General features: G+C 52.3%; 1 protein-coding gene across 27 annotated transcripts in view; it reads left to right on the top strand.

Annotated features, from left to right (window-relative positions):
- Positions 1–14091, top strand: part of FBRSL1 (fibrosin like 1) — a 464112-nt gene that overhangs the window by 407976 nt on the left and 42045 nt on the right. For 18 of the 27 annotated variants that reach the window (XM_071816110.1, XM_071816112.1, XM_071816118.1 and 15 more), the window contains one exon: positions 13890–14039. The exons of the other annotated variants lie outside the window; for them this stretch is intronic. In XM_071816110.1, coding sequence (XP_071672211.1) covers positions 13890–14039 — 150 coding nt within the window. The remainder of the gene's footprint in view (positions 1–13889; positions 14040–14091) is intronic. 27 annotated transcript variants of the gene reach the window in all.

The raw sequence follows: 14091 nt of genomic DNA, 5'->3' as shown, positions 1-14091 counted from the left end.
TGAAGTCTGTATTCACTGCTGTTTATGTCCCTGTAACTTAAGCCTGTTCCCGTTTGGTTTGCTGTGGGTGTAGACATTGCCAGCTTTAGGCAGCTTTGCGTTTAGCTCGTGATTTTTGTCTCTGGCCGTTTACCGGTGGCTGTGATTGTGGGCAAACTCTGCTGGGGCTGCCTCAGCGTTTGGCACTTGCACTGAGAGGTGAGGGAGCTTTGCCTCGGTGAGATACTGTGCAGAAACCCGAGCAGTGCTAAATTCTGCCCTCGCCCCGTTCCCGCTCCCGCAAGGCAAGAGCCACGCAGATGAACGCCGCTCCAACACCACCAGGCTCGGTGGTGCCATATGGCCGAGAGAAAGTGACTTTCAAAGCCTCGCGCTTAAATTCCTTTTGTGAGATCAGAGTGTTGATTTGAGGCCCTGTTCTGCAGGGCTGGAGCCGTGGGGGCTGCGCGGGGGGATGAGCTCGCCGCGGTCTCCTGGCGGGCACACGCGCGGCGGCAGTGCTCGTGCTCTCCCACGGGCATTTGCGCTATGCCCTTCTTTTGTAAACGCTTGCAGCCTTTTTGGAGAGATATTAACTAGCGAATCTGCAGCATCCATGCTACAGCTTTTGTTGAAGGTAGCCAGGCTTTTGAAACACAATGAAGTGTATTCATTTTCTGGTGCAACTCCTCCTATTCCCACAGACTTTCCCTGGGGATGTGTTTGGCCCAGCATATTTGTTTTGTGCCATCCTACTTTATCAGCAGCTTAGCAGTGCAATTAAGTATTAAGATAGACGGATTGTGCTTATTTGAGGCTGGAACAGCTGTAAAACATAACCTTTGACCATATTTCGCGGCTCCACAAAGGCCTGAGAAGCAGCATCTTTTGTCTGGCCCTCTGGGTGACGTTTGTCTCGGTGCCCTCCCCGCGGTGGCCATGGCCGTGGCGATGCTCCCCCTCTGCACACCGGCTCATCTGCAGCAGCAGATGCGGGGCGCAGACGTCCCCGTGAGGGGCCGGTCGCTGTTATGCGTTGTGGAGAGGTGTCCTGACCCGGGGTGACCTCGGTAGTCGCAGCTGTGAGATGGGCTGAATGGGGCACTTTGAGCCTCCAGGAGGCTCGTGGTGAAATCCTCTGTGTGAGGAAGTAAAAATAAAAGCAGAGAATCCCTGATCTGCTGTGCTGACAGGTCTTTGTTTTCTGATGCAGAAAACCATTTGTTTAGCCAAGTTGTCGCTGCAGCGCAGAGTTACAAGGGCATTTGCTGCCAGGAGCCGAGCGTTACATCCTCCTGGCGAATAAATCGATAGCCAAATAATAAAGGTCTGTTCGCTCTCTCATGCAGCTCCTTTCTCACAGGAATCTCCCAGCCAGTCCTTTGCTTTTTCTGAAGGGCGAGTGCCGTGCAGAGCAGGGGAGGTGTAGGCGAAAGCCGAATCCATCCCTCTGTCTCCAAGCGGTGGATGAGGCAGATGGTGGTGGTTGATAGGAGGGCAGATGTGTTGTGGGCCTGGGAAGGTGAGAGGGGCGTTCGCTCGTGGATCCCTGGCAGGATTTCCGCCTGTCTGCTGTGACGATATTTTCAAGTGTGTGTGGATAGTTTGGATTTTAAGGCCTTCGGCGTTGTGTTCCCGTTGTTCACTGCCTCCTGCAGCGAGGAGTCAGCCTTGGCGTTGTGGCCCAGGAGACCTGCTGAGCTCCCCGCTTTCGAACCCAGGTCCGCTGCTGGGGACAGGGTGAAATAAGCGTCTTAAAGCAGATATTTCCCAAATGCCATTAGCGTCGGCCGAGGGCCCTGATGAGGAAGATCTCCATTGCAGAGTCAGTGGCGGCCGGGCAGCAGCTCGGGTGTCCCCATTCACAGCCCTGGGCAGGCTGTGGTGTGGAGGTGCCACCTGCGAGGTGCGAGGGGTGTCCGGGAGCCCCCGGCCGTCAGGCTGTCGAGCTGGAGCAGTGGGACCCAGCTGACCGGTGGCTCAGAGCGACTGGCGGGCCCAGCTCTGCCCGGGCGGGCCGGGCCCACGGAGCTGCCTGCCTCCCTTTGCCCCTCCTGCATCAGGAGACCAAGTGTGCTGAGAGACTTAATTAATGAATGCTTATCAGGCGGTTTATCAAGAGATCCTTTTAATGAGAGATACCATAAACAGTGCAAGACTTCATGGCAATAATAAATGACAGTGAAAATAAGTCTTATCCTTCCCCCGCATATGCACCCCCCAGGAAAATAAGATTGCTTACCCTCTGCTCACCCTTCTCCACGGGTTTCCAGGCAGAGGGCTTTGAAGTGCTATCTTTCATCATGAACTGTACACATCCTCAAAGCTCTCAAGCTCGCAGCCTGTGTCTTATCCCTGTGACAAGAGGGAGCCGAGCGTTCTGGGTGTGCAGGTCGTAATTGCCAGCCGTGGGATGCGCCGCAGCCGCCCGCCCCAGCAGACTAATGCAGCTTATGCTTCTTTGAAGTTCCCTCCCTTTATTTTCTGTCCTCTTGACCACAAAACTGTGCCTTGGGCCAACAAGAGAGATTTCTTGTTCAGAGACAGCCCTGCATCCTGACACGCGTATCTCAACCAGAGAAGAGCCCTTGTTCCTCTGAGATCACTGCTCTGAAATGTTGTTGCCTTAAGGGGACTGTCTCTCCTTTTTCTCTCTACTTCTTCTCATCCTTTTTTCTTCTTTTCCTTTTTTTTTTTTTTTAATTCAACACTAAACTGTCACAGTAAATAATTTTAAAAGCTGGAACTACAAAACCTCCAGTGCAGGACGCGGTCAGGCCCTTAGCTGTGTTTTACATGAATGGGGGTCAGGAGACATCCCATAAATTTTCCCAGTTTCCTGCATGGGGTCCACGGCGGGGGCGGAGGGGCAGGAAAAGCAGAGATGCATCCTGTCTCTTGATCTCGGCTTTATCCCCAGGTTTTGGTTATGTTTTGGTGAGGTCACCGTCTGGTGTGTACCCACCTGCACAGTGAGCTTGAGGGGACGATCCGTGACAGCTGAATCTTTGGACAAGAGTCCACCGGAACTGTAGCCATGCAAAAGCTTCCACAGCGGCATCTGTAATAATAGATAAAATAAGTAATGCATGTATTTAGATAGCGACCACATTGCTCTGATTTATACAGCGCTCATGATGCTCTGCAGCTGCCCTGTTCCCCGTGTTGCAGCTCTTGTGATTTTATCAGAGTCTCACGGTGTTCTGTGTTTTCCATGAAAACAAGGCCCTCGGAGGATTGTATGACAATCTAAGTTGGGTTTTGTTTGTTTTTTTCTTTAAGCAAGACTTCAGTCTTCCTGGCCACAGAGGAGAGAGAGCCTGCAGCTCTGACTTCTCCGTGCTGCAAAGCCTGCAGGCGGTTAAAGAGACTCCCACATACCTTGCTTTTAACCTCATTTTAAAGATAGTTTGTGATTCGTAAATGCTTGGGGTTAGCAGTGCTGGATGCCCTGAGCTGCTGCTAAATCCAGCATCCTCTTCTTGAAAAGTTCTATCTGATTTCGTCACTGCCTGGATGAGCACATTAGCGTTATTGCATATGCATGTATATAATTATACAGTGGCCTGGGAAGGAGGAGGGCTTTGATTTTCAAACAATGTGGGTAACCAAGATAATCACCCAAATCACAGCCAGTTTCAGCCACATTTCAAAACAAAACCAAACATAAAAAACAGTGCGGTCTTACAATCTCCTTGCAGCTTTCTGATTTTGCAGGCTCTGGAAAGCTCTCTTTGGGAACAGGAATGTACTCGCCATCTCCTGTCAGCTGTGTTGCATGGGTTTAATAGCAGTTCAGGGTACAACCATCCCCGTCCATAGCAGCTGTCTGTGAAAACACGATGGGCAAGCAGGAGAGACCGTTCACCTTAACCGCACTGCATCCGTCCAACTTCGTAAGCCCGGCTTAGATGGAAAGGTGGAAAATCTGTTAACTTCAGCACGAGCTGGGGGCTGCGTGGCTCTCGTGGCTCTTGCCGGCAGAGCTGCCGCGCGAGCGGCCGGGTTGGCTGCGCCAATGGCGGCGCAGGTTGGCGGCGCAGGTTGGCGGCGCAGGTTGGCGGCGCAGGTTGGCGGCGCCAATGGCGGGGCGGGTCGGCTGTGCCGTTGGTGCGGGTCGGCTGTGCCATTGGTGCAGGTCGGCTGTGCCGTTGGTGCGGGTTGGCGGGGCGGGTCGGTTGTGCCGTTGGTGCGGGTTGGCGGGGCAGGTCGGTTGTGCTGTTGGTGCAGGTTGGTGAGGCGGGTCGGCTGTGCTGTTGGTGCGGGTTGGCGGGGCGGGTCGGTTGTGCCGTTGGTGCGGGTTGGTGAGGCAGGTCGGCTGTGCTGTTGGTGCGGGTTGGTGAGGCGGGTCGGCTGTGCTGTTGGTGCGGGTTGGCGAGGCGGGTTGGCTGTGCCATTGGGACGGGTTGGCGGGGCGGGTCGGCTGTGCCATTGGGACGGGTTGGCGGGGCGCCCCGGACCGGCTCCCCAGCCGAGCCCCACAGACCCTTCTTTGCAGCTGCAGCCCGGAGAGTTGAAAAGTTGAAGTATAAACATTTCCAGGCCTTCTGGTTGGTGTCTTGTGTTTTGCTTTGTTATTCTAAGGATGTGGGGCGTGTTGCTGCATTCCTGTCAGTGGACTTAGAGTGAATAGAAGCAATACTGTAGGAGATAAAATGTGTTCAATTATTTATTTGAGTATTACAGACTGAAATTGCTTTTTGATTTAAAGCATCCAAGTCATGAATGTGTTTTTGGAGTGGCAAGAGGCACGCAGAAACATACATATGCACAATTACCTGGGGTAACATAAGTCTCTTTGCTCAGCTGCCCTTCCTCCGCAGAACTTGTTCATTTCCTTAAAGATTCTAAATTTCAAATGCAGGTTTGTTGAGTATCACAGCAAGCTGACTGCAGCCTGTGCCTTGCCACCAAAACATAAATAAATAAAGCCTTCATTGTGTAAGTGTTATAAAGTGGGTGGTTTATTTTCTTTGATTATTCTTTTTATTTAAAATAAAATATAAAAGCAAAATAAAACATATCCTGAATGCGCCAGCACAAACTCATGTTGATTGAGGAGGCACATTCTGGCTTTTCTTGGTTCATGTGGAAGTAGATAAAAGGACTATCAAACTGTAAATCAGAAAGAAAAAAGAGTTCTTTCAAAATACGTTTAGTAGTTTAGATTGCCCAGACTTTTAAAGGATGGTTGAAAGATACCATCTTTTACTCCTTCTTTATAGTGTGCTTATCTGTTCCCTTGAGTAGCAAAGCCAGGGCGGCCCGGTGCTGGCCCAGCCGCTGGCCCTGGCTGGGGCCGCTGGCGCGCCCGGAGGGCGCTGCGGGGCCGTCACGTTAGGAGCAGCAGTTGCGACCCCCACAAAGCTACCAGATCTTCTTGGTTCTGTTTTTAAAATACCTCAGAGACATGTTTTATTCATGTAAGGCTTTATAAAACTTCAGTTTCTTAGAAAATTAAACACTGGGTGTAAACCTGATGCCTAGGGACTAGCACTGCAGTGTGGGGCGAGGGGAGGTCTGAGCAGACCAGGGCCACCACACCCCTGTTTAAATCAGGCTTGTTCTCATGGGGGCAGTTCTCTTTCTCTCCAGCCCCTCTCGACCCCGAGCCCATGTGTGCTGTGCTGTGCACAGCCGGGGCTTCCCCTGTATTTTGTAAGCTCTCTGATGCTCTGTTCGGGTGGTTTGACAGGTGCCGATGGGCAGCTTTCCTCTGCCGTGTGATAGCCCATTAGGGACTCCCGCAGACAGCGTAACCCCGTGCGTGGTGCAGGTCACCGGCGCGAGACGGGGCAGTCTGAGGATCGACAAGTAATGTGACGCGGTGGTGAAGGGTGAGGAGGCTGGTGCAGGAGGGAGCTGGGTCTGACCCCAGGTCATCTTGTGTTTCCTTGTGGGCAATGAATGGGAGTGATCAGTGGGACCGGGATGTGCTGTTAAATTGCAGATGGATCTCGTTACTCTTTTGTGTGTGATGCGATGGGGTCTATAAGTCCCAGCAGGGCCTCAGCACCCAGTAGTGGAGACCCAAGGAAAAGAGGTTGCTGTCAGCATCTGGCTGCTTCTCCCTCTGCTGTCACCGCCCCCCGAGGCCACCAAGCCTCCGCTCAGGACAGGGACGTGGCTGATGAGCAGCACCCTGCTGTCCCAGTCAGCCCGGGTGGCGAGCAGTGCTAGTTCGTGCTATGTTTCTCCATTTCGTTGTGGTTTTCTTTTATATTAGCTTTGTTTGAAATCACTGCTGTAAGTGAGGTAGCTCTCCGGTCCTGTCCCGCGGGGGGCGAGGAGGGAGGCCGGGTTCAGGTCTTGCTTGCAGCCCACGGGGTTCTTGCTGTTTTTCCTTTAATGGCTGCACGAGCCGTGCACACGTGTTCTCGCCTTTCCTCTCGCCTCCGTGCTTCGCTGCCCGTCCTTCCTGCTTACAAGGGCTGGACGCCGTTCCCGCGGATGCTGCCGAGCTGTTGATGTTGCTGCCGAGCTGCCCGGGGACCCGCGGCGTGCGGCTCCTTCCGTCCCGCTGCTCCGGCTCCGCGCCCAGGCAGCCAGGTAGAGCCACACTGACTCCATTGACTTCACTGGATTTACTGGGGTTCACACCGGTGTGTGAGAGCGCAGGACTTGGCGTAGCGTTGGTGTTTGCATTCTGTGTTTCTGAAAAGGATACTTGTTCTAGTTTGTTGGGTTTTTCTCCGAACAGTAAATATTTTCTTGTAAATCGCTGGACAGGAAAGTGACTGCAGTGTTTTTAGTTCATTTATTTGCTTTAAATTGATGGCAAAGTCTTACAGGAGGTAATAGGAAATTAAAAGCTTTCTGTATTTTTTTTAACCGTCCTACAAAATTTATTGCAGAATTATATCCTCGCTATGGGATTCTGTCGGACAGTTCAAAAAGCCTGTGGAAAGGTTCTCATTTGTCATTAAATTTTAAAAGTTATTGAAGTAATTTTTATGGAGCCCTATTAAGCTTCTGAAGAAACATATTGGTTTCATCACTAATACATTCTTGAAGGCTTATCCATAAGGGAATTGTCGGATTTGCAGAGCTCTCTCCAATGAAATGGACATTAACTTTTTGCCTGTTGGGATATGTGTTCTTAAACGGTATCAGCGAGGTGAGCAGCAAAGCCAGGAAACCCCGATTGTGCCCAAGTACACCTTCTAGCGCTGTTCGATGGTGGGGTGTCACCACGTACACCTTCTAGCGCTGTTCGATGGTGGGGTGTCACCACGTACACCTTCTAGCGCTGTTCGATGGTGGGGTGTCACCACGTACACCTTCTAGCGCTGTGGGATGGTGGGGTGTCACCACGTACACCTTCTAGCGCTGTGGGATGGTGGGGTGTCACCACGTACACCTTCTAGCGCTGTGGGATGGTGGGGTGTCACCACGTACACCTTCTAGCGCTGTGAGATGGTGGGGTGTCACCACGTACACCTTCTAGCGCTGTGGGATGGTGGGGTGTCACCACGTACACCTTCTAGCGCTGTTCGATGGTGGGGTGTCACCACGTACACCTTCTAGCGCTGTTCGATGGTGGGGTGTCACCACGTACACCTTCTAGCGCTGTTCGATGGTGGGGTGTCACCACGTACACCTTCTAGCGCTGTGGGATGGTGGGGTGTCACCACGTACACCTTCTAGCGCTGTTCGATGGTGGGGTGTCACCACGTACACCTTCTAGCGCTGTGGGATGGTGGGGTGTCACCACGTACACCTTCTAGCGCTGTGAGATGGTGGGGTGTCACCACGTACACCTTCTAGCGCTGTGGGATGGTGGGGTGTCACCACGTACACCTTCTAGCGCTGTGGGATGGTGGGGTGTCACCACGTACACCTTCTAGCGCTGTTCGATGGTGGGGTGTCACCACGTACACCTTCTAGCGCTGTTCGATGGTGGGGTGTCACCACGTACACCTTCTAGCGCTGTGGGATGGTGGGGTGTCACCACGTACACCTTCTAGCGCTGTGGGATGGTGGGGTGTCACCACGTACACCTTCTAGCGCTGTGGGATGGTGGGGTGTCACCACGTACACCTTCTAGCGCTGTTCGATGGTGGGGTGTCACCACGTACACCTTCTAGCGCTGTGGGATGGTGGGGTGTCACCACGTACACCTTCTAGCGCTGTGAGATGGTGGGGTGTCACCACGTACACCTTCTAGCGCTGTGGGATGGTGGGGTGTCACCACGTACACCTTCTAGCGCTGTGAGATGGTGGGGTGTCACCACGTACACCTTCTAGCGCTGTGGGATGGTGGGGTTTCACCAGTCAGGCCAGGAGAGTTTGGGTGTAGATTTTAGAAAAAAGTAGGGTTTGTTTGGTTCTTTTAAAAGGTGAGAAAGAAGAAGGTTGCAGTTAGAGATCTGTACAGAAAACAACCGGTGCAGGGGTAAACCGAGACCCCCGTGCCTGGGTCTGAGCGCCACTGCGCTTGGAGGGGTGCAGCACGGAGTCCCTGGTGCTTCAAAATAATGTAAAATAACGGGTTCGCTGTGCTTTTCCACTGCATCCGGAAAAGCACAAGGAGACTTCCTCCCAGTGAAAGTAAAGTGTCGAGCTGACTTTGTGCTTAACTTCGAGCTCACAAGCAACTTCCGTATGTGAGCGCAGAGCTACGTGCTGAAAAGCAAATGGGCTAGGAGGGAAATAAAATTGTGTAATTGCCAGTTTCCTTCACTTCCACTCCCTCTCCTGTTTTGCATGAAGGAGGCTATTTAAGTCTCAGCTGGAGAGAGGTTTGGTAATGAGCAGACATCTATGAACCTGCATCTGCTGCTGGTGCCTGCCTAGTTCGTTCTGCATTTCCACCCCCAGTATTGTGAGCCCGGTCTCCTGGATGCTCTCTGTCTCGTGGTGTGAAACCCATGGAAGAAGAGTTTGCCCCTCGGGTCCGTGAGTCCTTGTGACGTCTCGGGAAGCGTAGGACCAGGCAGCATCGCCAGAGGTCACATCAGGGTTTGCAAATCCACCTCGAACTGCGTTGACTCTGGAATGTTGCACTGCAAAAGCGAAGCCAGAGCCCGCCCCGGGGAAGCTGTCGCCAGGCAGGGTGGCAGAAAGCTGCCAGCCTCGTTGGACGGAGCTGCTAACGTTCTCATTTCCTCAGAGCTGTGTGCTGTGGCTTCCAGACGGCGAAGCTGTCCCCGGCCGGTAGCCTTGCTGCGTGGCTGGCGTTCTCTGGGCACAGCGAGAGGCGCTCGCAGTGCAAGCCCTGCAGAGACAACCCGATTTAATACAGGCTTAATGGCTGAAAGAAGAGATTTACAGTATGAGCATTGAATGTTTATACAATAATGAACATTGTCATTATTTCTGCTATTGAACCTATCTTTAAAACTGAGCTAGAAACCTGAAATCAACAAATAGAATATGTCCATTATATTCTGTACTGATCAATTTAATAACCAAAGTGGAGCACATTATTTTGTACATTTCATTAGATGAACGAACAAATTCTCTGAGCATAATGTACCTTTTGGCATGAAATATTTTTGCATTACAGGCCAGTGTCTGGACCCTTTATGTCATTCCAGCAGCACATGCTGTAAAGCAGCCTTAACCAGACGGCTGAGGACTCCCCATGGACAGTGACCGTGTAGTCAGCCCAGCTTAGTCCTGAGGCCGGGGCAGAAAAGGGCCCAGCGCCGGCGGCCGCAGGGCGCCCTGTACAAGCCATGCGGGCAGGACTGGCTCACCGGTGCTGTGCAGACTCCGGGTGGTGGTGGGAGCTGTACCAGGGAGCTTAGGTGCCCCTGGTAGGCTGTGTCAGTCACCCGGTCCAGGTGCTGCCCCCTCTGCTTTTGCTGCCGCCGGGCTCCCATCACAGCCGTTAGTTTTAAACCAGGAGCGCGTTTTGGTACGGTAGGGTCTTTCCCATCAGGTCATACCAGAGTTTCTCTTAAAAGGGAAGGCTGGTTTTTATTATGTTTTATTTTCCCTTTCCCCCTCTTTTAATATGATCCCTGCAATTTTGTTTTCACTGAAATATTGACTGGCAGCATTGCAAATTGCCTGCGTGTAGGCAGGAGCTTGCCAGCGCTTTCTTACTCAGCTAGCCGTCAAGGTTGTGGATTCCACCGCAAGCAGTGCCAGGAAAGCTGTTGATCAAAAATATTCCTAACATCTGCGAGTCCTTTCCATCCAAATGAGATGTAGTTACATTCTCCTTTTCCCCACGCTCCTTCCAAAGTGTTGCTTCAGACACCTAGAAAGCCCTCATTGCAAATCATAAGCCAGTCTCTGTTTGATTTGCTGCTCAGTTTCCAACTCTGTTGAAATCCAATATAAACTCCAAAGTGCCCTTCCCCCCGCCGTAATACATGACAAATATCGTTCTCCAAACAGAGAGCAGACAGGGCGCGTTCTGTGCGCCGTCGCTCATTTGATCCAGGTGCCGTCCGCGCTGTCCGTAGCCGCCGTGTTCACCAGCCAACAAGGAGGGTCCCGTGGGAGCGGCGGAGGGAGGACACGGCCTGGAGCAGGCTGGCGGCCACGCCTGGCACCTCGCGCACACACGTGTGCACACATGTGCGCACACACGCTTCTGCCAGAGCAAGGAGGGGGCTGGGGGCAGGGAGGGAGAAGCCTGATTTCCCTTCCACCCCTTCCTACCGCCACGAGTTCACGAGCCAACTATTAAATAATTAGCGTGCCCAGTGGGGCAGGAGGAATCAAAAGCTGTTGTGTTCCCAAGTTTTCTCTGGCTCTGAAAGGCACAGCTCGCTGTGTATTCTGGCACCTTGGAGCGGGTTTTCCTCCCTTCCTCGCCTCCCCCTATTATCCGTATGTGTGCTGGAGAGGGAAGTGGCGTTCCCAGCCCAGCGGGGGATGACTGTTATTTCAGACTAGCAACGGGGGAAAAGGAACAGCCTGTTGCCTGATTGATGTTTGTTTTTTGTGGACAGACACCAAAGGCTCATTAGAGACGGAAGGTTTGGGAGCAGGGGGTGGCGGGGGAGACACTCGCTCTTAAGGAACTATTGTACCCTGTGCGCTAACCTGGCGCTGCACTTTCTTTGACTTCTGTGAATGTCTCAGCTGTACCGTTCTGGCCCCAGCAACTTCAGGAAAATACACATGCCACAAAGGTTTCAGTGAGAGCTCTGCAGCGAGGGGTCGGGGAAAAAGGAAGGGGAGGAGAGAACAATGCAGTGGGTTTTGCTGTGATTGATTTCAAATGTGCTGCTCATCTGTTCTCCTCTGGTTCCAAAGGGAACCAGGGCAGTTTGCGGGGCTTTTCCTACCACATCCTCGTCTTTCCAGAGGTGGGGATGGAAAGGCATCTGTCCTTCCGTCTGTGGGTTTGAGCAGTGGCAGCGTGGATCGCAGCACAAACCAGTGCTGCAAGTGCTGTGCTGTCCAGAGGTGAGGGAGAGGAGGGACGGGCGTGCGGGAGCTTCGCTTCTCCTTGCCACGTGGGGTGGATGCAGCTGAGGGGGCTGAGGTTGGTGTTGGATAAAGCAGATTTCTCTGCAAAGAGGGAATGGAGCACGTTTATTTAAGTCACAAATGTTATTTGCTACTGTTGCTGGTTCTGAAGAGTTGCAGGTTGCGGTGCAGGTGAACTGGGTGGTCACAAGGCTTTCAAAGGTTTGGATTAAACCCTCACTTAATCTCCTGCTGACTTTGCGCCTTTGAAAAAATCTGCCTTTGTATAATTGTGTCAGGAACCAGTAAGTTAATATTAAACCTTTGGTATTACGACATCTTGAGTACAGAACGGTTCCTTCTGATTGCTGTTTTCAAACCTCATCTGTTGGACTGTGCTGTGTGACACGAATAGGGGTTTGGCATCTGCTGCAGGGCATTATCCTCCTGTCCCTTGCCTTCAGATCCGAGTATCGATGATTCACACGACTGCAGCAGTAAAGAGAAATGAAATGGGCCTGTTTAGATTATTGACTCTACTCCTCTCAACAAGATATCCAGATGCTAATTTGATAGCCCTATGAATCTTAGCCAGAAAAAATCAGTAAAACAGAAACTTAAACTACTCTGCACTACTGTTAGTGCTTTAACAGCTCTATTTTCAAATTGCTGTTTGCTTAGAAGCTTGCACTGAACCCTGGAGCTGGTGGATAATGACCTCTTGTTTAAACACGTGGCTACTTTATGATCCTTAGCTCTTAGAAAAACCAACCTCGATACTGGGTGGTGAATATTTCTGAAGTTCGACCATAAAGAAAACATTTCTGCAGCATAACTGAAGAAAGTGTTCTCTTTTCTGGTCAGAAACTAATTCAGTGCAGCGACAACATGCTGAATACCCCAAAGGTGCTTGAGGTGGACGCTTGTTTGTGCCAGAGTCCTTCTCCAGGACGCCGGTGCTGGTATGTGACTTGTGGAGCTTGACCATGTAGTGATGAATGTCGCTGTGGTTCTTTGCAAGGGGTGTCAATGCTGCTGTGCTGTTTCAGACTGCGCACAGGTGTGTGCCAGTTACTGTGGGCTTTCAAACTAAATAGACTTTGTGGCACTGCAGTGGGCCCGGCTGCTGAAGAGCTGCCCAGGGCTGGGATGTCACCGGAGGCCCACGCAGCCATCGTCGGCTGCTGTGCGTGGGGAGAGCTGGGCTCGTGCATCTCGAGCTGACTGCAGGGAAGGTGGCGAACAGGGTAAACCGATACAGACAAACCAAGAGATAAGTCGAAGCCCAGAGCTCCAGAATGTGGCGTATCTGTAGAAGGCTGCTGGGACTTCAGACCTTTTTCTCTATATATCACTTGTGGAGGAAAAGGAAGTCACATATGGAGAATATTCAAGCCCCCCCGCCACCCTCTCTCTGGAAAGAAACCCGTATGAGAAAGGAAGAAGACCTGAGTCAAGTCCAGGTTTCATTTCCTGGTCCTCCTCCATAGGAATAAATACCCGTTCCTTTAACTACTGAACAAACAACTGCTTGGGCCGCATCGTAGCGAAGCATCCCTTAGACCACATTCAGATGAGCCTGGATTCCAGCAGTTGCTCTTAGCCATGGGTGTTTCTGTACCTTGTGCTTGCCAACTAATACAGAAGAGCAGTGGTACCTGAGGTCTTTGCAGAAAGCACATCTGTTCCTCTGCCTCCTTTGCTCGTAGCTGGATTGGAGACCATATCCTAATTCCCTGCACACAGGGAGCAGCCATAACAGCACTTTGGAACGCGGCAGGGGTGCTTTGATTCTCAGTGTCGAGTCTCGGCTGTGCCTTTGCTGCTTGTCACCCCTCTCCTCTTCACTCCGGCGCTAAGGGAGGGAGAAGGGCAGGCGGGCGGCCGGAGCGGGGCGGGGCGGGGAGGAGAGGAGCGGCCGTCCCGCTGCCGGAGCCGGAGCTGCAGCTGCAGTGCCGCAGCGAGCCCGCCGCGGCCGCCGTTACGAAGCAAGAGGTTAAGGTGCTTTGTTAGCCTCCGTATACTGTGATGTTTCTCTTGGAGACTAAGGATCAGAAAGTTATTGTAGGGGAGAGTTTTGTTAAGGAATAAAAGCAAAGCCCCAAGGGTGGTTTTGCAGGTCCAGCTTTTTGTTCTGTCACAAAACTTGTTCAACTGTTGAATGGTTTCTGTAAGTGCTCTGTATGTTGGAGAAGATAGAGGCTTCTGCCGGTTTTGTAAAGCTGGATCTCAGCATCCAGGGCAGCAGATGGGCTTGGTCCCTGGCCTGGCCGCGCAGGCTCTGGGGCTGATGGAGCCTTCCTAGAATCCCGCCCCAGCAGGCAGAGCCGCCCCGCTGCTCGGCATCCCAGAGGTGCGTGGAGGCCGCTCGTTCTCTCCGTGCCACAGCTCTGTGCGGGGACACCAGAGCCGCCGAGGCACACGGGGCACGGGCACGCCTGCCATCCCCGTGACTCCCACGGGTGCCTTACAGAACCACGGGAATCAGAATTTTCTTCTCTTTTTATTAGTTACAAATTATTTTTGTCTCCTTTAAGGGATTCCCACCACCTGTTCCAGTCAGCCAGCAAGGTTTACTTTAGGAGCCCGTCTTGCTCTTAAAAAGGGAGAGCCGAGGGCTGGGGCATTGCGGCAGAGTTTGCCTTTGGAGACTCGCAAGGGAAGAGCAGGAACAGGGAATGCTGCCGGTAGGTATTAAATGGGGCCCTTTTGCTTCTCCTCTGGTATAGCATAAAATGC

Source organism: Patagioenas fasciata, chromosome 17 (assembly GCF_037038585.1).
Source record: "Patagioenas fasciata isolate bPatFas1 chromosome 17, bPatFas1.hap1, whole genome shotgun sequence".
Taxonomy (NCBI): Eukaryota; Metazoa; Chordata; class Aves; order Columbiformes; family Columbidae; genus Patagioenas; species Patagioenas fasciata.
This window is presented reverse-complemented; position numbering and strand designations above follow the sequence as displayed.